Source organism: Poecile atricapillus, chromosome 1 (assembly GCF_030490865.1).
Source record: "Poecile atricapillus isolate bPoeAtr1 chromosome 1, bPoeAtr1.hap1, whole genome shotgun sequence".
Classification (NCBI taxonomy): Eukaryota; Metazoa; Chordata; class Aves; order Passeriformes; family Paridae; genus Poecile; species Poecile atricapillus.
In genome coordinates, this window is record NC_081249.1 from 15,776,058 (window position 1) to 15,800,492 (window position 24,435).

The 24,435-nt window shown below is 42.5% G+C and overlaps 2 protein-coding genes across 2 annotated transcripts in view; one reads left to right on the forward strand and one right to left on the reverse strand.

Annotated features, from left to right (window-relative positions):
* PHKA2 (phosphorylase kinase regulatory subunit alpha 2) overlaps positions 1-15,619 on the forward strand; it is a 44,738-nt gene extending 29,119 nt beyond the window's left edge. The window contains exons 23-31 of the mRNA XM_058842249.1: positions 1,374-1,453; positions 1,685-1,763; positions 1,887-2,016; positions 2,566-2,667; positions 3,269-3,387; positions 7,207-7,374; positions 8,890-8,943; positions 10,298-10,498; positions 11,021-15,619. Coding sequence (XP_058698232.1) covers positions 1,374-1,453; positions 1,685-1,763; positions 1,887-2,016; positions 2,566-2,667; positions 3,269-3,387; positions 7,207-7,374; positions 8,890-8,943; positions 10,298-10,498; positions 11,021-11,194 — 1,107 coding nt within the window. The 3' untranslated portion in view covers positions 11,195-15,619. The remainder of the gene's footprint in view (positions 1-1,373; positions 1,454-1,684; positions 1,764-1,886; positions 2,017-2,565; positions 2,668-3,268; positions 3,388-7,206; positions 7,375-8,889; positions 8,944-10,297; positions 10,499-11,020) is intronic.
* Positions 15,620-16,418: 799 nt separating this feature from the next.
* The window catches only part of PPEF1 (protein phosphatase with EF-hand domain 1), a 34,421-nt gene continuing 26,404 nt past the window's right edge, over positions 16,419-24,435 (reverse strand). The window contains exons 11-17 of the mRNA XM_058842260.1: positions 23,147-23,347; positions 21,654-21,839; positions 20,905-21,047; positions 20,162-20,268; positions 19,046-19,209; positions 18,120-18,204; positions 16,419-17,674 (exon numbers count right to left, since the gene is read on the reverse strand). Of these exons, the coding sequence (XP_058698243.1) occupies positions 17,481-17,674; positions 18,120-18,204; positions 19,046-19,209; positions 20,162-20,268; positions 20,905-21,047; positions 21,654-21,839; positions 23,147-23,347 (1,080 nt within the window). The 3' untranslated portion in view covers positions 16,419-17,480. The remainder of the gene's footprint in view (positions 17,675-18,119; positions 18,205-19,045; positions 19,210-20,161; positions 20,269-20,904; positions 21,048-21,653; positions 21,840-23,146; positions 23,348-24,435) is intronic.

Below are 24,435 nucleotides of genomic sequence, written 5' to 3' on the forward strand. Positions count from 1 at the left end.
ATTATCAATTTGCTGTTGGGGTTTGTGCTTGTCCTTCTTCTAGTTTTACTTTACAACATACATAATGCAGCATTTTTAATGAAGTATTGGTTGCTTTTCTGATCTAGAGTCTTACTACATCTTTGTTTTTCGTCTGTACTGCAAACTGTGCTAATGTTGGCATGGACTGAGAATGTCACACTAAATAGTTGTGAAGGCTCCATCTCTATTAATTGGAGAAGCTTAATTGTGTGCTTTGAAAGCTGCAGTTGTCACTGGTAATTGTCTATTGCTGTTGTGATGGTATGAACACTTTGGGAACACTGCTATGTCAGGGTGCTAGTGATGACACAAAAACATGTCCTGCCCATTTCCATCCCCTTGGACAGTCTGCCTTGTGAATGGATGTTTGGAACCATTAAATATCCATGACTATTAAGTGGTAACAAGAAAAATCCACTGCTAAGAGTACATATATGATTTTGATCATTATGAAAAGGTTTCCTCTCAAGTATTCTAAAAGTAGTTGTTTAATTTTCTAGTAATTCCCAGCATATTTCTGAGAGCTCTTTCTGTAATTCCTGGCCATTTTCAAGGCTCTTTGTCACATCTAGGATGCCTTATTTTAGTGGCAGTCCTGTCTGTGAGGAGCAGTTCATGATAATCACTGTGCATGGTACTTCATTAAGCACAGCACTTTTTCCCTTCTCAAGACACAATGGATGAGCAGTACGGACATGCTCACAAAGAGCCATGTATGTTGAGAAGATATTGACAAAGAACTGGGGAGAAGAATAGAGATGATCTGTTTTCTTCACTTCTTAAGGGAGTGAAAATAGACTCTTCAAAATCAGAGGAACACTGCTCTGTGATGTTTTTTTGATTCAGAACAGGTAAACTGGTAAACTGAACACCCCCTTTTAAAGGAGATCAAAATATAATTTCAAAATGTATCAGGAATGTGATGCAGTATGCTAGGTGTTTGTTTCAGGGGATATATTAGTACACAGGATTTTTTAAACTAATGCTGCCAAACTTCTCATTGATTAAAAATACTGTGTTAAATAAAGAACAAAAGTTTATCATATGATGAAGGATGAAAGCCTTTATTGATCTGCCAACCCCAAAAGAGTTCTAATCTAATCATTATGCTGCTGATTTCACTGAGCAGGGAAACAGGCCACTTTCATCAGGGGCAAACTCTCATAGCCCTGTTGACCTCAGGAGATTTTTGGAAACTATTTAACAGCATTCTGCTGGATTTGTATGTCTGGTAATTAATAGAAATGCATTTAAAAATTGCTGAAGAAATTGAATTAATTTAATTTGGTGTATTAAAAACCATATCACTTCCACATGACTCAGAGAAAGTCTTTTTTGTGCCCGTATGATAGGCATGCACAGACCTTCTGTCACACCACAAGCAACTTACAGTGGGCCTGCCACCAGAACCCCGTGAAAAAATCATTACCACGTAAGTTGGAGCTCTGCCTCAGGCACAGGCTGCCCTTCACCTTCCTGCTGGTACCATTCTGCTGCTATTATCTTCCTTTAAACCTTACTCCTTGTCCTCAAAAGGATTTGCAGCCACCCAGGTAGAATTATAGGCACCTTTGTCCTTGGTGATTTGATCCCAGTGCTTGTTGAAGAATTTTAATAGATGGTTGTGCTGAGTCACTGCTACCTGTGGTTTGTCTTCTTGCAGCCCACTGCCACCTGAGGAGCTCACAGATCTCATTTATGAAGCTAGTGGCCAAGACATCAGTATTGCAGTCCTGACACAGGTATGCAGTCTGTACAAAAAGACTTCTTGGACTGTGCCCAGTGGTGTGCCAGTGTTTGCTCTGAGACTGGGGAAGCCGTGAAGACCCACTCTGATGGGTGCCTTTATGGATTTGTCCTTACAGGAGATAATTATGTACTTGGCAATGTACGTCCGGTCACAGCCCAGTCTTTTTGTGGAGATGCTCAGGCTCCGCATTGGTCTGATAATCCAGGTGATGGCCACTGAGCTGGCACGAAGTCTGAAATGCTCAGGTAGGAAGCAGTTTTACTGTAAGGGTACTTATGGTATATTTTTTGCTTCACCCTTCATGTTTGATCTTCTCATTTATGTGTGTTCAATGCTTTTATTAAACTCTTAGCTCGTATGTGCAGTTACCTGTGCACCTTGAAAATAATTTTTTTTTGACTTAATGAAAAATTTCTCTTCCCCCAGCACCCACTTACTCAAAGAATAATTTAGATCCACATGTCATCTGCTCTAGGGAGATGACTGTAGTACCTTTCCAAGTGGTCTTGTTCTATGAGGGAGCAACTGCTTTCTCATCATAAGCTTCAGTGAAATTTTGCACAAGCTATGACATAATAAAGATTAATGCAAACAGTGTTACTGCGATGGAGTGTTTGTTGTTTAGTCCTGAAATACACTTTCTTTGAAATGTGACTACATATTATTTTTTTAAAGGAAGGGCTAGCCAAAGAGTTAAATGTGATTGGACTTCATTCACAGTTTCGTTACTTGGCTTTATAGCTTGTTGTCTTCCCAGTGGCATTTGTCATTTTGTTTTGTTTTATTTTAACTAGGTGAAGAAGCTTCAGAGAGCTTGATGAATCTAAGCCCCTTTGATATGAAAAGTCTTTTACATCATATTCTCAGTGGGAAAGAGTTTGGAGTGGAAAGGAGCTGTAAGTTGATCACTTTTATATGTTAAGTTAGGTTGTCTTATAAGTGGGGATCTCTTTTTCTGCATGTAGAAGAAAGGTATAGGTAATGTATTAATCATGGGTGACCAGTAAGGTGTATGTCTGTGTGAAATAAACGAAACACATATCCTGGAAGCTATCTTGCACTGAAATATGATTGTATCAAGTTTTCAGTAATATGAAGGCAAACTTTTAAATGAGGAAATTTTACGGAACCAGAACAAAAGCCATTAAAAGGTCATGTCTAACCTGCCTTCAAGAAGCATGTCTTTGATGCCCACATATTCCTGACCTTCACATCAGCTGTCTCCTGGGTTCCTCTGTAGATCCTCAGAGACTCTTTGCAATTCTGACTAAATTTACAATTGCTCACTGTCTTGGAAAATCAGTTTCTGATATCCAAGACAGATTTAGGTCCCTTACTTGATACAATCAGGTTTGAACTCTTGATACGATTCTGCAAAAGGATGCTGTCACCAAGAGCATTGCACATTTCTAAAATGATTTGTGTTTAACTTCTTAGATACAAATTCAACTATTTTTCTACCCCTGGAATGTTAAAAATGTCTGTTTGCTTCTTTAGTGCGACCTGTAGATTCTTCATCATCCAGCCCTGCAATATCTATTCATGAGATGGGACATTCTGGAGCAACCAAAACAGAAAGAAGTGGTATTACTAAATTGAAGAGTGAGATGAAGCAGGTGAGGGTTTTCTGCCAATGCTCATCAGAAAGTACAGCTGTTCTGGAACTGTGTTTTGTTAAGTTTTATTCTTGATAAATAACAGAAATTTCCAAAGTTGCTTTGATTTTAAAAATTATCACTAAATAGAAGGTAGTTAAGGGATGTTTCTTCCAAAAATGTTCTTCCTCTTTTGTTCTTGTTTTACATGCTCAGTGTAGAAGAATTTGAACAAACTGTAATGCAGTCATGGCGCACACTGTAAAAACAGCTCTTCTATCATATTTAGCTAAGGAAAAGTCAGATGTACAAAGAGAAGCTAAGAGAAGCTTTTATGCAGTGTTCATTCTTGTTCTTGGCCCAAGTTGCAAAATAGGACCCCATGCCTTTTGGAAAAGATACATGTAGAAAAGGAATCTTCTTTGTTTTCTTCTGGTTCTGTTTCTTCAGGAATGGAGGATGATTGCTGCTAGTTTTTATATATATATATTCAAGTTCAATACTTTAAATTATACTTCAACTGAGTATACGGAGAGATCACAGAAAACACAACCAAAATACTCTGAATGAATGTGACTGATGGTTTTGTTATGAGTGGTTTGATTTCTCTGTTTTGTATCTCTATTAGTAATTTTCTTTTGCTTTGAATAAATAGGAAGGTAGTGGTCAAATAAAATACATTTGTCAGAATGGTTCTATTTTTCCTCATGGATTATTCAAACTGGAGAGAGAAGGCTCTAAGAGACCTTTTTGCAGCCTTGCAATATATAAAGGAGGCTTAAAGGAAAGATGAAGTGGTGCTTTTTGCCAAGGCCTGTACTACAGGATAAGGGGCAACAATTTTAAACTGAGAGGATGGGTTTCGATTAGATACAAGGACACCTTTTCACAATAAAGGCGGAGAGGCAGAGGAACAGGTTTCCCAGTGAAGTTGTGGATGCCCTGTCCCTGCAAATGTATAAGGTCAGATTGGATGGGGCTTTGAGCAGCCCCGTGAAGTATTTGATGTTTTCGTTTGATCTATGAAACAGATTGAATAAGTCTTCAAAAAGGAGTGGCATTTTTACATGGTCTTATCATGAAGCATTTGCTGGTGGCAGTAAAGATCACTTAATGATTTTTCATAGGACATGGTCAGGCAGGGAAGCAGAGAGCTGTGAGGAGCACACGATGTTTCTTGTGAGACCTGGTTGCTGTGTTTGAGCAGTGCTGCTGCCGGAGCATCATTGTGGATGAGGGGGAGGCTGTGAAGGTGCTGACAGCTGTGCTGCACTGGCCCTGAGGTGGCCTTGGAGATCAGTGTGAGCAGGGCTCCCAGTCAAATGGAGGTGTCTGGATTCAGGGCCTTTCCAGGAAGGAGGAGGGACAAGGCACTAGATGGCAGCATTATTTTGTTTGAAATACGGAGGTGTGCCTGAGCTTCAATACTTGGACCTCTCTTGACATTAGAAACATAGTTCCTTTGTTGCTTTCACATTCCACAGAAACTTGGTATTTTGCACAGAGGAGGAGTTGGCTGGGTTTATTTTTGTACCGCCCCCCACTTTGCCTTTCCTGCTGCTTCCTGCCACATCTCACTGCATTCTCTGAATAATTGACTAGCAGCTAGTGTTGACTAGCAGCTAATATAATGTCATTTTGGCAAGGGGTTGGGTGGGGTGGTGCAGGATACACTTTGTTGTAACAAGGAATATTTCAAGTACTTGTACTAACATCTCTGGACTTGTTCAGCAACTGCAGCTCCCTCTATTGTGGCTGTTCTTGAGTCAGAACCATTAACACTGAATGTGATGGCATGGATTGGGATGGACAGTTAAAGAAAAGAGCTTAAAGTCTGAGGTTCTGCATCTACATTTCAGCAAAAAATTTGCCTTGCAGCTTTTTGTTTAGTGCTCCCCATCCAGTTGGCAGCCTGCTGTCTCTCCAGCAAGATGATTTTCTCATGCAAAGAGAAGCTGGTGGCATTACAACAAATGGGAAGTTGAAGTACGGAGCTTGGTTTTTATCTCAGCCCTGAGTCACAGGGAAGCTTTTGCTTGCATCTTAAACTGGTGGTTTGTGCTGGCCATGCTGGGAGCTCTATGGATGGCATGGGCTGCCAAACAGGGTCCTGGCATGGTGGGCTCTGCCTCATGGTGACCCTGGGAATCAGCAGCAGCTGCCCTGGTATCAGCTGAAGTGCAGCCCTGCAAGAGGCCAGGGGTTGCTGCAGTTTTTCCTTGAGTACCCGAGGTTATTCTGTATTTCTTGTCTTTGCACCTAAGTGTTACCTAACCTTGTCTGTGTTCTGTTCCCCTGGCTGTCAGATGCTGGTGTCTGGTTTTGTTTCGTAGTTCTTTCATGAGGGGCACTCCATGTCCAGCAGCATGTTTGCTTCCACAGTAAAACACCATCTGTAGCTCTGCACCTGCTCTTCACCCTGCGTGTGTTTGTGTGCAAAGGTCTTGGCCCTAGACAGTTCCTCTGTCTTCTCCTGCCTAAAACCCTACCTCTTTGTCTTGTCTCCATTGGGAACCAATTCTCATTAGTAATGTTCTAATAGAAGTTGAGTCTCGCATTTGGATTCACTTAGTTCTTCTGAAGCTTAAGCACTTGTAGCAGATAAAGTATTATAGCAGATTTAGCTACTTGATAGTGGATTGTTACAGGTGTCTTCAGCATGTAGAATTAATGTAGTGTGGATAAATGCTGACAGCCTCTGGACAGTGAGGAGTCCGGAATAGCTTCAAGTTGCTGAGATAGGGGTTGCATAGGTATCTTCAAGAAGTTCAAGGCAGAGAACTGTACCACTTCTTAACCTCTCACGGTCTACATCTTCAGACCTACTGTCAATGGCACACCTCCCAAATGCCCTAAAAACACAGCTACAGAGCAGGAAGTCCTGTCTGTCATGGTCAGTTTGCAGTGGAAAGGAAAAGCAAACATTGGAACATCAAAGGAACACCACATGTGCCTCATGGATACTAGTAGCAGTGGAAGTGGAGTGTTTGCTGGGTTTTTTTTTGCAGTCTATGAGCCTGCGCTTTCCAAACATGCATTTGCAGTCGTTTTCCTCCTTCCCATTATATTGCTCAGGTGGCTTCTTACTTGGAGATAAGGGGATCTAAGATAGCACTTTTAGCCAAGTCCTTTCTGGGCTGAAAATAACAGCTATTAAAAAGGAAGGAGAACACAGTCTCTGGGAGTGCAAGGAATGGGCAAACTGTGTGTGTGTAAATCACAACAGGCATTTGGTGGTATTGCCCCAACTTTGAAAATGATTTGCTGCCTAATTTAGTGTCCAGATCTGGTAGAGTAAAATAATAGAGCAACAAGGGTAATAAAGGAAACAAGACTAACACTTACAGAGGCAGGCATGATGATTTTGTGGCTTCATTAGGTCAATTTTTAATCTACTTACTTTAATAGAACTTTGGCATGAGAGCCTCTCTTTCTGGACTTATGAACCTTTGATATTTTCACAACACTGAGCCCCATGTCCAAGTGAATCAGACCTACCTGCAGATCCCCCCACCCTGCACACCAGTGACACTGCCCTGGAAGCAACTCATGCTTGTTAAAATAGTCAGGTGTTGCATTAAACCAAGCAGTGAAGTTCACTGGGTAATGCCACGTTGAAGTGCTTGCCTGTTTAGTTGAGAAATGATGGAAGTACTTGAGAAATGAAGCTTGTTGCGTCTCTTGATGGGGATCACAAATCAATCCCACCTCATGATCCTGTTTGACACCAAGACCTGTATTTTCTTCCCTGGTTCTAAGGTATATAAAAGAGATGTATTGGTCAGAAGTGGCACTTGGGGTAGTAGAAAGCAACTAACCAAAGCTTTAATGTCCTTACAGAGGGGCAGTACTCCATCATCTCCCACCAGTACTTCTCCAACTGGCTCCAGTGGAGACATGAGCTGGGGTGACAGAAAAGGGCAGTGGCTGCGCAGAAGGAGGCTTGATGGTGCTATTAACAGAGTTCCTGTTGGCTTTTATGAGAAAGTGTGGAAAATCCTTCAGAAGGTAAGCTGACTGCTGTGGAGGAAGCAAAGAAGCTGTAACTCAGGGAGGTGGTGGTTCAGGAGTGGCATCTTGCCAGGAGTGGAAGTTGATCAGCAGGTGGAAACCAGTGTCACTGTGAGAAGGATGTCTCTTGAACATAAAAGGGCTCCATTAACACAAGTTCGTGTGTTTCTTTGAAAATGTGTTTTTCTCTGAAACCACCAATGCTGAATTTTGGCTGAACGATTCTCTTCCACCATTGCCTGTTGTGTATTCCCTGGCCTAAGGCACATTGGCAGTGCACCTGAAAGGCACTGCAGTGCAATGTAGTTCTGTGCTTCAGGTCAGAAAGGCTATGAGAAATGAAGTAGGAAACTGCTCTAACTCTTCCAGAATGTATTGAGACCTCTTGCTGGCTCTTCTGAGCTGTGTGGCATTCTTAAGCCTTTTTGTTCAATAGTTTGGTTTTAAGTGAAAAGTCAGTCTTTTCCAGCATTTTGGATATCAGGGGTATAGAAATGTAAAAAAAACCCCAAAAAATAGCAACTCTCCAGGAAGGAGAGAAGAATTGCAAATCTTAACTTTTTTCAAAGTGATTTTGCACCTGTTTTTCTCCTTTGCTGGATACAGGCCAGCATTTGGCACCTTGCAGCACTGAGCTGTTCATGCTTGCTTAGTTGGGAAAAGAGTGCATCACCACTTTAGACTGGTTTGTCCTTCTAAAATCCCTTACACTGAAGCTGTTACTGTTGATGTCAGCCAAGACAAATCATATATGACCTCTTGGCTATTTACTAATAGGATCTTCCAGCAGAGTGAGCAATATCTCTGACCTAATGTAATGGCTGGGAGTAATTGTATGTTTCTTCTGGCTGTTAAAATTAATTGTGCTTGTCTTCAATATTTCATTCTTAAAATCTCTTTGGACTAATCATAAAATCTGTCTCCTCTTCTTGGTGTGTTTCTATTCTGAACCTCACATACCCACATATGTCACTCCTTTACCTGCCTTTTCACCACTTAGGTTTTGTCACTGTTTTCTTTATACCACTTGTTATTTCTCTCCCCCAGTGGTTGACGTCCTGAGGTGTGGTGTCCTGGATCTGAAACACATAACTAAATGTTGTTTTAGTGACAATGGAAAAAGATTCTTGCTTTTGTGGTCTGTTGTCTTGCTTTTGTGTTATCTTTTATTTCCAAATCCCTTCCAGCAGAATGCTCCCATCGATTTGTTTCCCTCTTTTTTGTGCCTTTGCTGTAGTGGCTCCTGAAGTGCTCTGCTTCGTTAGCTGGGCTGGAGCACAGCATGCTCTGGTGTGTCATGTCAGGCTATTTCTAATCTTTGCCAGTTACATAATAACTTCTTCAGGAAGGATAAAATAATTTTTGAACAGGGCTTTTTGTGTCATTTGGGGGTTTTTGCTTTGGTTGTTTTTTTTTTCCTAACTGAAAGTTGTTACATAGTGGCTTAGAACAGAGAACCCTCAGATTGACTTGCAAGAACTGTAATTTGTGTTCACTCTTGAAATGTTTCAGTGCCATGGTCTGTCCATTGATGGGTATGTCCTTCCTTCTTCAACCACCAGAGAGGTACAGTAAAATGCCTGTGATTTTCTAGCCACATGTCAGAATATTTGTTTTGACAGAGTAAGGTGCAGCAGAGCCTCTGTTACAGAGCCATGGTTTTACTTTTAGAACATCTGGACCTTCCCCCAGCACCTCTGCCAGCTTCCCTGGCTCTGTGCAGGTGAATTCTTGCCAGGCAGGCCTGGGAAGAGGCTTGTGACAGGTTTCCCCTGCCTTCTGCACACTCACTGTCCCCCTGTGCCCACTGGGAGGCTCCAGAGAGGGTGGCTGTCAGCAGCCCTTTGGGGGGAAGGTGAGGCAGCACAGACTTGTTGGAATAAAGCAAACACATTGCTTGCCACTTAATTTTTTTAATATGCTGCAAGAGCAGGCAGTGTATTTTGGCTTTACAGTCTCAAAAGTAAATGCCAGTTAAAGATGATTGTTTCTAACCAGAGCTTTGGGTCTTTAAATCCATATTTTATAGCATTTTTTTCTTAGCTGGATTCTATCATTAGGTGCTCTGGCAAATTTTGAATTCACATCTATAAAACAAACTCTTGTGAGCAGTAATCCATCAATGTAAAAGTGGTGCTTGTGTGCCCAAGACTGTTTTCCTGACTGTTTCCCTCAGATTTGTCTCTGGCTTCCTTCTTTTCTGAGGAACTGTGTTAACAGCTGAAGAGAGGAGCTGGAATTTTCTGCCAAATTTAAATGTTGGGGTTTGTGGCTTTTTTTTCAGAAAGGAGAGCTTTATCTATCCCTATTGTGTAGATAAAGAGACTTCTATTTTTATCTTGGCAGACCTGGACAGTACCTAATTTTGCTGTTTAAAGCAATTGAATTAAATAAGCACAAGCTTCCTAAGGCAGGATAACATCCACAGAGCTATGCCAGTGCAAATTAAGCTGCTCTGCAAATAGAATAGTGATATACCTGCATGGCAAAGCTCAGGGGTTATTTAAAAATCACCCCTCTAAGCAGGTGGTTGTTCCAAAAACTCCGCAGTAGGTTTGGCTTTGCAACTCACCTACAATGCCAGAAAGATACGTACAACGCAGAGTGCAAGATCACAGCCTGAGGAGCAAAGAGTTAATGTGCCAGCTAAGCATCAGCAGCACTGTGTGTAAGTGAGATGTGTGTGTGATGGGTTGCAGGGCTGGAGCAGGCTTCTGGACGTTGTGTAACTGTTTGCAGAATCAGGTCTAGCAACACGAAAACTTTCTGTAAGTGCTAAAGCTGCACAAACATTTTGTTCGCTTCAGTCAGTCTGCCCCCACGTGCGGAGAGGAGCATATGTTCCGGTGCTTGCAGGATGTGAGGAGCTAGTCTTTTGGATTTGTCAGTTTGTCTTTCCATTTCCACTCAAACTTGCCAGATGACCCCGTGCGAAATCAAGTTTGCAGTGCACGTGGAGTCGGTGCTGAACCACATCCCGCAGCCCGAGTACAGGCAGCTCCTGGTGGAAGCTATTCTCGTCCTGACGTTCCTCTCCGACACCGAGGTGAACAGCATCGGGGGCATCATCCACGTGGACAGAATCGTGCACATGGCCAATGACCTGTTTCTGCAGGAACTGGTGAGCTCAAAGGGCAGTGGGGGGAAGCTTACTCCTTTCAAAATTATCCCCTGCTATTTTTTTAATGTGTATGATGAAATTGATTTTGTCCTGGCTCTTTCTCCTACAAAGACAGACCAAATCCCTTGCGTATCTTCTGGAAATATATTTGGGAAAACTAATGTAAGAATTGTGGGAGATTTAAAGGGAATAAAATTGTAGGAGCTAACAAGCTCTGAAGTACAGGGGTAGATTGAAGCAAAGTTGTGCTTTATCAAGACATTACTATTACCAATATTTGAGTAATCACACCCATTCCCCCCAAAGGACAAAAATCCATGAAGTTATATGTTCTTCATTTACTTGCACCGATCCAACTAAGTCATGTGGGCACTATAGTAATCTTGATTAAGGTTTTCATAGGGGGAAGGAGAATTGCTTTCAGTATTCAGCACAAATAAAAAATCATAATGTTGTGGTTTTTTTCCAAAAAATAAGCATGCATGCCTAACTTGCTCTACTTCTTTGCTTGTGTTTTTACAGAAATCATTTGGAGCTACTGGTAGTATCTTGGAGAAAGACCCAGCTACAGGAATTTGCCACTTTTTTTATGACAGTGCTCCCAGCGGAGCCTATGGCACCATGACTTACCTAACAAAAGCCATAATTATTTATTTACACGATTTCCTGCCCAGCACAGGCTGTGCAATGCAGTAAGTGACACCTCACACAGAAGGGAAGGCTCAGAGGCTCTTCCTCGCTAGCTCTCTGTCACAAACCCCTTGGCTGGTTGCTGCCTGTGTGTGTGCCACGCACTCCCTCAGCATTTGCCACTGTTGGGGATGCTCTGTGCACACCTACTGGGGACAGGGAGCTGGAATTTGGCCTGGTTTTAGGAGAGTGTGCAAGAAATAACAAATAATGAGGCATATTCTGCCCAAAGTGCATAAATGTAATTCGTATTAAATTAGCAAGAATTATACAACTCTGCCAAGGGGAAAACAGATTACTCTGTGGAGATCAAAAGGCATAATAAAACGAGGGAGCTGCATCTTGGGCATAGAGTTTCACAAATAAGGGAAGTGATGGAATTCATTAATTTTTATCCTGCTGTGTGTAAATGTACATCATTGTGAATCACTAATGCACAGTGTGAAACATCCAGGGAAATGTAAATTAGAGGATTAAGAATAACTTGAAATAATGTGATATTTCTAATACACTTTTATCCTGATTCCCCTCATTTGCACCTAGTCAGTGCAGGGCTAATGCCAGTAGGGACAAACATCCTACAATATCCACTGATTTGGGAGGATAGCCTCTGTCAGGAAGCCACATTTGTCTGTAATCTGAATAGTTTCCTTCCCTGTGTCCCCAAGACTTTGGAGACAAAATCTCAGGACTCCAGCTTCTCCAGTGTGACAGACAGTTTTATGCCTGTAATCCTTTCCTCTGAATGGAGCAAGATAAACCTCTTCCACTTGAGCACCCTTTCCAAGTCTCCTGATCATTTCCCTTGCAAACAGCCTCAGAGTTAAGAATAGCATAATTGTGGCTTTTCCAGTGTAGCGTGAGTTTATGGAAGGCTTTGATGTTTCTCTTTTGGGTTTTTTTTTTTTCTTTCTTGTTTTTTCTTTCTTTTCTTTTATTTTTTCTTTTTTTTCCCCTTTACCATTTTTTCTTTTTCTTCTTTTTAGTTTGAAGTAACACTGGTCTCATGTAATTAGGGGTTGGGCTGACTGGAAGTCTTCCTGCAGACAGTTCCCAGGCTAATGCTGTCAATTGGAAGCTCTCGAGGTGCTGCAGGGAGTAGGTGCATCCTGCATGGAAACGACTCCAGGGCCATTGAAACTAAAAACAGAGGTAGGCAGCCTCTGGAGAGAAAAACTGCCTTACCCCAGGCACTGTCTGTGGTTTTCCTTGTGCCTGTGCTGCTGGCTTTGCCACCAGCCATGTGTCAGCATCTGGCTAACAGCTTAGGAAAGTGGCAGTAGCTTCAGCATCCCATGACCACAGTCAGGGTCCCTCAGTAGCACTGCTGCCATGTGAGGATCAGAGCAATTCTGTCTTGCCAGATAGAGGGGAAAAGAGCAGATAGGCCTGTAAAAATAATTACTTCCTGAGATATATAAGCCTGATAAGCTGTTTCTGTGAGCCTCTCATCCACTCTTTAAAAACAAAACTGTGCCATTTGTATAAGATTTGAATTTTTTTTTTTTTTTTTTTTTGGTGTGTAACAATAGTGTGTGGTGCTTTTCAGAGTGAAGTTTTTGTTTCCAGTAGAAGTAATCTCCTATCTCACTTGCCAGCCCTCTTGGTCTCAGGAGGTCTGAGCTCCAAAGGCTTGACACCCTGCCTGCTGTCCCTCTACAGTCACTGCTGCTGTAGCAGGATCTGGGAGCTGACTCAGTATGAGTGTAGGTGTGTGAGGCCTTAATATGAGGTGATTTAATGTTTTTTCACAGACCAGAGTTTGGTAGTCCAGAGGACCAGGAGCCCTGTGTTAACCACCATGGGAACCGTGGGCCTGTGCAGGGGCCAGTATAAAGTGACAGTTCAGGTACAATTAGCACTTGGGTGTGGAAGTTATTTTATTGGCATGGTGCCTGTTTTGTAAGGGTTTGCCTTTGTTATTGTTTGGTTTGGGTTTTTTAACTTTTTGTATGTATTGTGAGAGCTCACTTGGCTTGTTTCCCAGTAAAAGGAAGTAAAATCCTTTGTCTAGTTTAAGCAGATGTGACAGTGCAGAGCATAAGCACAAGTGCAAGATAATGGTTTTTTATTCTTTATACAAAAAACAATAGCAGTTATTTTTGCTTTTCTTCTTGAATCCTAGATTGAGAGAGATGCCAAGATGACTTTTTGCTTAGACTTCTAATTTTTTTTTTTTTACCTACTGTGTGAATTTGTTTTCAAAAACAAGAAGACTGATGTTAGTTTTCCATGCAGCTGCATTGAAGTTTAAAGCAATGAAATGTATGTCCTAACATACCTGGACAACTCTTAACACTTCTTTGTTTTTAAATGGGAGTGTCATTGGTGTCTTTAATATCAAATTCACAGTATGATCTAGGTTATGGTATATTCAGGATGATCAGAATGAATTACCACATGGAATGCAGGCAGTTGGAAAGTATTTATGTGGTAATCTGAAGAGTTTTGGTATGTGATGGTGAAGGATGGTACTCAAACACAAGGCCAGTGAAAGGCAAACACGTTACTTGCAGGGTCAGGCACAGCTGCACCTTGCTGCTGTGTCACAGCTCAGAGTGAAGAACCATTGCAATTGGAGTGCAAACCCAATTATGCAAATAAGGTTTTACACAGACCCCTTGCTTTGGTGAGGCTCCCCAGTGTGTGTGAGGCTGCTGCAAAGCAGAGCTGGCACTGGCAGTGGCCAGGGTGTACTCCCAGATATAATACAGGACGACTTTGCAGCTTGTGCAGGGCTGAGCTAATTGGCAAAGGCTCTCCTTGGCTGTGCAGCCTCCCTGGGGAGCCAGCAGAGGATGACACTGCCAGATCCCAGTCCCTGGAAACTCATTTATGGAAAGAAGGCAAAGGTGAACAGACCTGTCCTGTGCCACAGAAACAGAAAAGGGCATTAGTGAATTAAAATAGACTGACCCAAGAGCTGCTCATGCCAGCCTGATGGGCCCTGCTACCCCAAGCAGTTTGCAGCTGTGGGGTCAGGAGCACCTCTGCAGTGCTGGGGGCAGCCAGGTGTGCCTGGAGACAGGCTGGGGCTGGGGGGAGGAACTGGCAGAATAAGGATCTGTGTCCAGCTCAGAGCTCATACCACATGCTGGCCCCAACCCTGCTCCCCCAGGCCATCGTCCCCCTGCTCATGCTGTTGCCTTCTCCCTGCTGCCGATAGGGATGTGGACTTGTCAAACTAGACAGATCAAAAACACCATTGATCTCCCTCAGCTGCTGGTCCCACAGGTAACTGAAAACTGAATGGGTGGAGTACAAAGTTTGTCTGGCTTCTCTCCTGCTAATTGTAGTCTCCTTTCTTAGGGAGTGTTGCTTGTTCCTGCAAGGGGCAGGTGAGCCACACAGTCCTTAGCTGCCCTGCAAAGGGGCAGTCACTTTCTGTGGGGTAGTGGAACCCCTGGCCTGTCCCATGTGGGTATGGAACACTGCAGGAATGTGTCACCCTCTGGCAGTAGCCAGGGCCTTCAGTGAAGCGGGAGCTCGAGGCAGTCCAGATCCAATCTTGGGCATGTTTTGGAGTGGTTGGCAAGTAGGAGCAGAGTTGCCCAGAAAACAGGAGAGAGATGCTACCAGTGGTGGCATCTGTAGCTGTAGGGTGAGAGCTTGGCACTCATCTGCAGGCTGATTCAGGCGCTGCTTAAAGGATCAGTCACATCTGGTGATGTGACTTAGCACATTAAGTAGATGCTGCATAGAATCATGACTGAAAAAAAGGGATTGAGGATGGTGGTTACAGAAGAAGAGCTTCAGCTCAGTTTGGATATAAGTACAAGCAGCAGGGCTTTTTCCCACTCCCAGTTTCAGTCAAGTGGCATTTATTCCCAACATTAGAAGTTTCACAGTTACTCCCCCTGCCACCCCCTTCTGTCAGGGGTCACGGGGCTCTTTGTGCTACCAGCAGCTGACAGGACAGTGCTTTCTTTTTTTGGCTCAATGATTCAGCTCCTCTCATACCTCAGTCCTGCATCCCCAAAAGGCTCTCACTGCCTGCCCAGTGAAGCTGTGCTGAGACTGTACCTTGGCATCCCCTCTCAGGAATTGATCCCTTGAGGCCAGTCCTCTTCATGCCAGGATCAGGAATGTGGGGGGGACATCACACTGGAGGCTGCCAGCCATCCTTCAGAGCTCCTGTGTCTCACTGTACAGCCTGGCTTTGTCCTGTTTACTGGGGCAGGTGGCAAAGGGGGACTGCAGAGCTGCAGTGTCGATTTCTACCTTGTCACTTCACACCCACCGCATGGAAGCCAGCAGTGGGAAGCAAGATCCCACCACACTCAGTGGTGTTTGGCCATTTTAAGTGGAGCCTTTTTGTCACCCCACTGCAATAAGGTGGGATTGATCATCACAGTGCATAGATCAGAATAACTGCATGCTAAAAATATACATTATGTATTACCAATGCCATTAAAGTTTCACTGTAAATTTTGTTTGTACTATTAAAGATTTTTCTTTCCCCTCCCCCAAGGCAGTAGAAATAAGTGTGTGCGTGTCTGTTCATTCATCTGTCAAGTTACACAGTACTTCTGGAAAAGTGTTCTATATTTAATAGTAGAAAATAAAATTTAAGATTTAAGAGAGGCAGCAGTGCCTTAAAGCTTGGGCTGCTGTTACATTCTGGGATGATAAACTTAGAATGATTTTTTTGTACTTGTTTTGTATTTGTTTTGTAACACTTCTATTAAATGAAATGAGCTGCTTTACTTAGCTCATCTTTGGCTATTAAAATTTAAAGAGAGACTAGGTTAGAACTTTTTCCTACCCAAAAAGCACTTTACGTGCACTGGATTTATTGAGGCTGAATGAGGTAATAGTTACCAAAAAGCTCCTCACCTGATGTTGCTTTCAGTGTGTAAGATGCAAGAGAATTAGGTCCAGATTTCCTGACTTCTCCCCCTTGGGCATTGACAGGGTGGTATTGTCAGGAATGGGAATACTGACTTGCAGTCAGGGAAAGGAGACAGGAATGTGAATGCAAGAGTCTTCCATCTTGCTGCCTTCCAAAAACTTAATTTCAAAATTTCTCAGTTTCCTTTTCTTGGTAAAGAATTTATGTTTAACTATATGCAAGAATATTTAGATTCTGTAGTATCAAAATATGTTTACTCTTGTGTTCTTACTCATCTCTCTCTTTTTAAGAAACCCAGTTCATCTTCAGGAAGAGTGTTCTATGGTGATGGGGGCAGGGTACCAAAACACAGGCGAAAAGACACCCCACCTAGGCATTGCTCAGAAAGCTAAAGCTTTATTGTGTGATCTATCATGTATTACATTAACATGCTGTGGATTAACCTTCATTAAGGTGGCGAGTTATCATAGAATCACCGAATCCCAGAATGGGTCATGTTGGAAGAGACCACAGTGAACCATCTGATCCAACCTCCCTGCTCAGACAGGGTCATCCCATAGCACACAGCACAAGACTGCATCCAGATGGTTCTTGACTATCTCCAGGTAGGGAGACACCACAGCCTCTCTGGGCATTCTGTTCCAGTGCTCGGTCACTGCACAGTGAAGAAGTTCTTCCTCATGTTCAGAACAAGTTGGGTTCCTGTGCATCAGTTTCTGCCCATTGCCTCTTGTCCTATTGCTCAGCACCACGGTGAAGAGCCTGTCTCCACCTCAGAAACAGTTATTGTTTCATAGCTCCAAATCCCAACAAATGTGGGGAAAAGTAACCAGAGGCAAGAGGAAATCTAGTGCAAATATAAACACCTTTGAACCACGATCCTCTAAGTTATGTCTGTAAACTTTTAGAAGGATAAGAGATTGACCTGGAATGATTTAATTCCTCTGCATCATGCAAAGAGCAAGATTAAACTCAGAACTACCCATTTTAACCAGATGCTTCTTCCCCGTTTTTCTCTTCTGCAATGGACACCCCACAGCCAGCCTCTCTTGTGCCTGTTCCATCACCAGGGTAGGTCTGATATGTTCCTTGTGGTTATCAATGCTCTCAGCTGTCACTAAGGTCTGCTGACAGACACATACCAAAGTCTCCCTTCCTACACAGCTGTAGGCATGACCTTGGCAATGTTCAGGGATTAGATTGATGGGGGAGATGCCACCAAGAAGAGGGGATGAACTGTAAGGTCCTGGCAGTGTGTAGCAGTGACACAGTAATACTGTTAAGTGTGGGGTTTCATCTCTTCCGTCCCATTATTAGCAGGTACAGATCATCCAGGAAGGGCTAAATAAAGGCTTGCACAGTGACCCTATTGAGCAGCCCTTTTATGACTAATGACAGCAAGCTGAGCTTCCAAGACAACCCACAAGAAGTTCTGCCTTTTCATGAGGTTGCCTTTTTCTCGAGTCTGTGAACAACGTGAAAGGCCTCTAAAAATTCATTGAAGTCAATGTGGCCATCTTTGTTGTAGTCTATGCTGAGGACTAACTTGTCAATGGAGTCATCCTGTACATCAATGCCCAGGTGAGAAGTGAAGAGCCTCCATGTCTGGCTGAATTCCTCAAGAGAAATCAAACCTAAAGGAGACAGACAATAGGTTGCTTTTTGCAGTGTTGTTTTCCCTTCCTGCATAAACACACACACGTGCACACTCCTTCACTGCAAGAAAGTTACCTGCCTACCATAGTGGGATTAGTGCTTTCATGACTGAAGCACATTTTTACTTTAGGTAATGACTGAATGCTTTTGACAGTGGAATTGAGAAAGATTGGAAGGGAGAAAAAGCCCCCAAAAGAGTGAAGCCAATACTGAAACTAGGGTATGTAAGAATCTTGTTAGGCTCTGTGCACTGTCCCTTATATGGTTGCAGCCTGACTGCTTAAAATAGTTTCCACTAAACTGGAGAAATGACATCACCTCTGGTTCCTCTATATTTAGAAGCCTTAAGGAGGAAACACAGTGGGGGAAAGATAACTGGTAAAGACTCCCTAGAGCTGACACAGTGAAGTTACCTAGACTTACCTGAGTGATCTTTGTCAATGATGTTAAAGATGATCTCCAGATCTTTTCTGTATCTGCACAGTGTTTCCGCCAAAGCTGGCTGAGCCTGGATTTGAAATCATGTACAAGAAACTATTCAGAGCTTGGTTTAATTTAACCAACAGAATATCTACTATCCATTTTCCATTTTTCCAGTTTAACTTGTTAAATGTTAAAAAAAAATTCTTTATGCTTGAGTTCTCTGGAATGACAGTTCTGTGTCTTGCCCTGAGGAATAATCGGATAAAACCTATCACTTTCAGGTGCAGGGCAAGGGGGAAAAGGAGCCCTTCACACCTCCTACCTTCAGTAATTATTTTTGGAAATAATCTTGGATAATGTAGGGAAGATGGCGCAGACCATGCACTCATACAAAGCACTCACTGTTCAGATGTGAATGGATCCTGCTGTTTAGGAAAATTATGGTGATACCTCCATACCGAAGCACTGTGCAGCCATTTGGTAACAACTGGGCTCTGTAGAAGTGCCCTCAGAAACCATTATAAACATCTAAAAGTCCATCTAAAAATGTGACTTTCTCCCACAGGGGCCTGAACTGCCTCTGGAGCTTGTTTGAAAAGCTCATTTCAAAGAGTAAGGGTTGATTGCTCTGGGCAGGATTTGTCACATCTCCTCAGCTCCTCTATCTAAACGCCCTCGAGAGCCAACAGAAAGTAAGAAGCAGTTCTAGCATGTGATTCATCCAACCTATTTTAAGCATCTACCTTAGCAGGGAATGATGATTTGTACCCTAGCAGTGCTCATTTTCCTTCAGTGACTATAAAAGGAAGCTCAGCAACTAGCTCAGATGTAGATGTCTACTTGATGGGCCAAACCACTGTCTTGTGCTTCAGTTTGCACTAAAAGTTGTTCCTCCAAGAATCGCAAGGAGGTGTTTTCCTCTTTACCTCTTTTATAGATTGACCCATTTTCAAATCATAAAAACATGACATGAAGTCAACTTTTCCATCTGGGTTCATCTGTGCTAACTGAGACCGCAGCATCCTCCAGGGCAGTTCCAGCTGTAGGACAGACTCCATCGCTGCAGCCCAGTCGTTGACAGAAATCCTGCCTGCCAGAAGGGATCAGGTCATGGTTAAAAGTACAGGACACAGCACACATCAGTCACAAAGGGTTACAAAACACAAGGATTTTCTCTGAACCCTGAGATAAAAGCACTCATAACAAAGGAGCAGTGGGGTTGGACTAGGCATTTCCACAGGTCCCTTCCAGCCAGAAAGTTGTGATGCTGTTATGATATTCAGCATGTTTTAACACTTCCTGAGAAAGCCAGATTATGCCATGAAGAGTACTTCAGGTTTCAGCTGAACTGCAATTAGAGTGACATGTGGCTGAAAACTCAACCAGACAGAAAAATGTGAAACAGCTGTTCAGTGGCCAAAGGAACAACATCATGTTATTGGATGCCCTTGTAAGGACACAGTCAAGTGAGAAGCCATAACAAGGAAAAGTTGTGTTTGTGGCAGAAATCAGCTTCTTGCTTCTACATAAAAGGTTCATCTTTTAACTTAGCACTGACTTTTCTTCATCTGAGGGGTGACTGTGTGTCTGCTGGAGGCATAGGTAGGAAACTTTCCTTAGGTACCACCCAGACTCAGAAGGAGATCCATTCCCCCCTGCCCCCCCTTCCCCGAGACTCCAGTTCCCTTGTCTCACACATTCTGAAGACACTGCTACATGAAGGTGCTACATTTGAGCTTCTGGAACTGGATATGCCCGCCCAAACTCTCTACCCAACAGCATTTCATTATTAGCCCATGTCTTTCAGTTTTCTTTGTCACTCTTCAAGCTTCATCACCTGAAGTTGTTTGGGGCTAAGCTCTTCCCAATGCCTATCCTCCTCTGTGGTCATGAAGAACAAGGTCAACCAGCCTCTGCTGCCTTCAGCCTGACACTGGCAGGCAGGCAGGACTCCTCTCCACTGGGTTTGTTCCCCTCTGCCCCCCACACACATGGAAGCTGTTTTCCCCATGGTGGCAATTGGGCTGGAGAGGAAGTAGTACCTGTGCCATTGACGTCATACTGTGCAAAAGCACTGGTGAGTTCAGACCTGTGAGCATAAATCTTCTCTCGTAAGCACTTTAAGGCAGATGATTCAATTGTACCTACCCTAGGAGGAAAAAACCCAGCAATTAAAGGATTAAAATCCTCTAGCATTTTATGATTTTCAACATTCATTATAAAATTCTTATATCCTTTAACATGTAGTATGTTTAGGGTCTAGTATGTTTAAGCGGGATGACCCAAAACACACTCAGGGTCAGGGGGGGAAAAACCTCAAACCAAATAAAACCAACAATGCTCCATAAGAATGATCTGAGTTTATGGGATAATTGAGTTTATGCAGGTAATTCTAAGCTGCTTTCCTTTAGTAATCTGATCACACTACTAGGCATGGCAAAGCTGTCATGATAAACTTTTGTGACTTAACTAATAACAGGATTTGTCCAGATTAATACTGCATCCTTAAAGCAGACAGGTGCAGGCCATTTATGAGTCCTTGACAATTGTCTGTTATAACTGCTTACCTCAGCTAATTACCTTTGGGAGTTTCTCAGGAAACCAAGTTAAGCACTTTGAACATGTTTTGTCTACTGTATTAATTTTAAAATTGTAAAATAGAAAACCAGTGAGAATCAAGGAAAATGGATGCCCATTTAGTTATTCAATCAAGCTCTAAATTTGTGGCAGGTACACTCATATTTGAGTTGAGTCCACACTCACTGCATGCAACACACAGCTTTACCTCTCCTGGAGATTCTGCCTGCGTGTGAACTTGCTGACCTGGTACTGCACAAACCGAGGGGTCAGCTCAGGATTCAGCTTGATGTAAGCGCCCCGGTTACTGCCCTCTTCATAATAGTTAGAGGCAGAGAATATGGTGATAACCTGACATAGGAAACAAAGAAACTGGATTGGCTGGAACAGCTCTTATTTCTGAAACTGCTGAGAAAAAATTCCAGGTTATGAAAGTATGTGTCTACATATAAAACTATGTCATTCACCAAACTGCTCTTGCCTTTTGAGTCAGAGCTCTGGGCCTTTATTTTTGACCTGTCAGACTTCAGAGATCAGTGAGATATAACATGCTGTTTCACAGAACCTCTTTCTAAGAGAGACCTGGTTTTCAGGATTCTTGTTGGCTCCCAATACAGCATGTTAGAAAGCAGGGCCAGAAAAGAAATCAGTAAGTTAAAAGTTTCTAGAGCCTTAGAGCAACTCTTGAACTGTATTTAGACACAACTCTTGTGGAGGATTTTGCTGATGTCCATTTGTTTCCATGTAAGTCATAAACTGGTCCCCACTCCCTAAAGCTGTAAAGAATTTTGTTACTCAGAACTCTCTAATTTGTTCTAACATCTATCTAGGATGAAGTTCCCCCAAACCCAGTTTAACAAAGTGACTCTCTTTTTTTTAAATAATTTTTGCACACAAATCTGTGGATATTCCTGTGAAATTCACAGGAAAATTCTGCTTTACATGGAGGCATCTTACCTTCCCATCATGACTGATCTCATAACCTTCTGGCTTAAATTCATGAGACCTGATGAGCATCTTCAGATTATACCTCTCAAACAGCTTGGCAGTGACATCAGGACCAAAGTAACAGCCTCCTCCTCGACACTTGTTTGGTGTACAGCCATTCTGGCTTCTTGGATCACTCCACAGAATGTCAAGGATCTATAAATAGCAAACTCAAGCAAGTGAGGACTGATAGTAGTGGAAGACTGACAGGCTATGTCTGTCTAAAGTCCTGGCCACAGCAAAAGCCCCAGAGTACAGGGAGAAAACACATCCCAGCTAACACGTAGGTCTTGGGGATTTTCCTTCCTTTCAGGAGCGTATTCTTTTGGGCTGAGACTTTTGTTCCACTTTTTAAGAAACATCTAGATTTTGGATGAACTTTTTTGTTTCAGAAGAAATATAATTTCAGCAATGTACCTCCTTTCACAGCTGAGGTTTTCAGACTTGGAAAGGTGCATCAGGAACAGTACCTGGGCTATTTCAAGAACAAAAGCTGCCTTCTTCACATATAGGTAGGAGAAGCAATTCCTAATTCCCAGCACAAACTGGATATCCACACTGGTCAGTGGTTTTACCTAAATTTGGGAGTACCTGCTCTACACATGACAAGAGCTGCCTTTGGCTTTATTGTCTTCAGTTAGCTCATGTTTCAAACCAACATTTTACATATTAACATTTTAGCAGAGTTCAGATATGAAGAAGAATTATCATGGTTAAATTCTAGTCAGTAGCAAACATTACTCAAAATGTGTTTGTTTAAACTTTTCTGGGCAATATTTGCACTAACACATTCAGTTTCATGTTTAGTGGATGCTTGATTAGCTGGGGGAGTGTCAGATTTGGGGGGAAAAGAGGAGCCTTGCTTGTGCCCATTATGTTAGTTTGTAGGTCAGAGAGGTATCAAGGGAAATCAGATTTTCAGAGAAATTAAGCTTTACAAATTGTCATGATTTATTAAATGACAGTATAACAAAAACTCTGTATCAGCTCTGATATTCAGGATGACATAAATAGCCAGAGGACAAAAACTTCCCACTTCTGCCTGTAGGTCTCAGGAGCTGGGTGGCTGTTCTGGGCTATATAAGCATTCAGCTGCCAAAAGCACACCCAAAAAAATGTTTTATTTCACCAACAATTGCAGTCTGACCTGTTTAAACTGACAACCATTTATGTACCAACAGATCCAACCACATGAGGGCAAGCAAACCCATTTCCTACTGAGCAATTTTCTCCTCCTAATGGCTAAGAAAATACTGGGTGAATTTTACTTGCAAGGTAGTAAATCCCAAGCCTTTATTACCAGGTCTCCAAAAACACTAATAGGTATCTAATATACTCCTTAGAATGACTGTTTTCCTGTTAAGAGACATTGCCTCACACTCATAAACACACTGCCTGAACAGAATACCTGCTGAGTTTGTGTGTGAGGGGTTTGGTATCAGTGCGTCTTTGGTTTCACTTACTTGTTTCCATTCCTTCAGGGTGGGGTCTGGAGGCAAATTTGAGCCTGCAGGCTCAGTGAAGCCCGATGAAGAGATGTGTTGTGTCTTTCCTCCAGCATGCTGGTTGACAATGTGTTTACTGGTTTTGGCTGTGGAAATTTTCTTCTTTGTTTGGTCCTGTCTGTCTCTCACTGACTTTGGTGGTCGCATCAAAGATTTCAACTTTAAAAAAAAAAAAAGTTACTCTCACAACAACAAAAGTTGATACAGAGCTGTTGAAACGCACATCACCTCATGTTTCTTGTACTGAGGAAAACTGCTTAAGAGTTCAACTAATGTTAACTCTCATAATGTTCTGATTTCATGTTTGGCAGAAGCCGCAGGTATTTGGCACTTGCAGAAATCTTGTTTTACCCATCAGTAACCAGGCTCTTCAGAGCTGCTTTCATATTCTTATCCAGACACACACACTCGTTCCAAACACAGGCTATTCTTAAGATCTCACTATAGAGCAAGTAGGGCCTGGGCTCAGGAAGACACTTCAGTGCCCAGCTTGCCTAGAAACAAAATATACATTCATATTGTACTGAAGGAGAAACTCCATTCACTTCTGCTCTGACTTTTACCATACCATTAGATTAATTTGGCTAAATTAAATGGAATAGCAGGAAGTCAATAGTGAAACTGATAAAGTATTACATCAGGCCTTACACTGTTAAATCAAACTCCTCCAACATGCATGGGCGTTTGTTTTTGAGGAGAGGTGCACTATGGTTCCATGAATCACCATTAACATGGATTCTTCTCCAGGGAATGTCTTCTCATTTGAAATTCTCTCACACTAGCTTATTTCCAGAACAAAGCCAAAACAAACCCCAAAACCAAATCAACCAACCCAAAAAACCCAAAGCAAAACAAAAAACCCAAGATCAAAAACCCACCCACAAATAAAACATACACAGTCCACTGACCCCCAGATTTTACTTTTTAACAAAGAAAAGGACTAATTCAAAACAAAATGCACAACATGGGGTTATTCTCCAGTGCACTGACCAATATTTCAAACCTGTCAGCTGCCAGCTGTACCAATTAAAATACATCATTTGGCCTTGAGTGACACTGCCCTGGGTTGTGGCCCACACATGTCTCATTAGCAACACTCTCCTATGGCAGCAACTTTGACCTACTAATTCTGTATTTCACAGATACTGCATCAGAAACATGCAGAGCTGAGCCCTGGTGAAAGCATGGGAAGAACTCAGCTCACAGTTAGGACAACTCTATCTGTAGTTAGGCACCCAGTTTTAGTG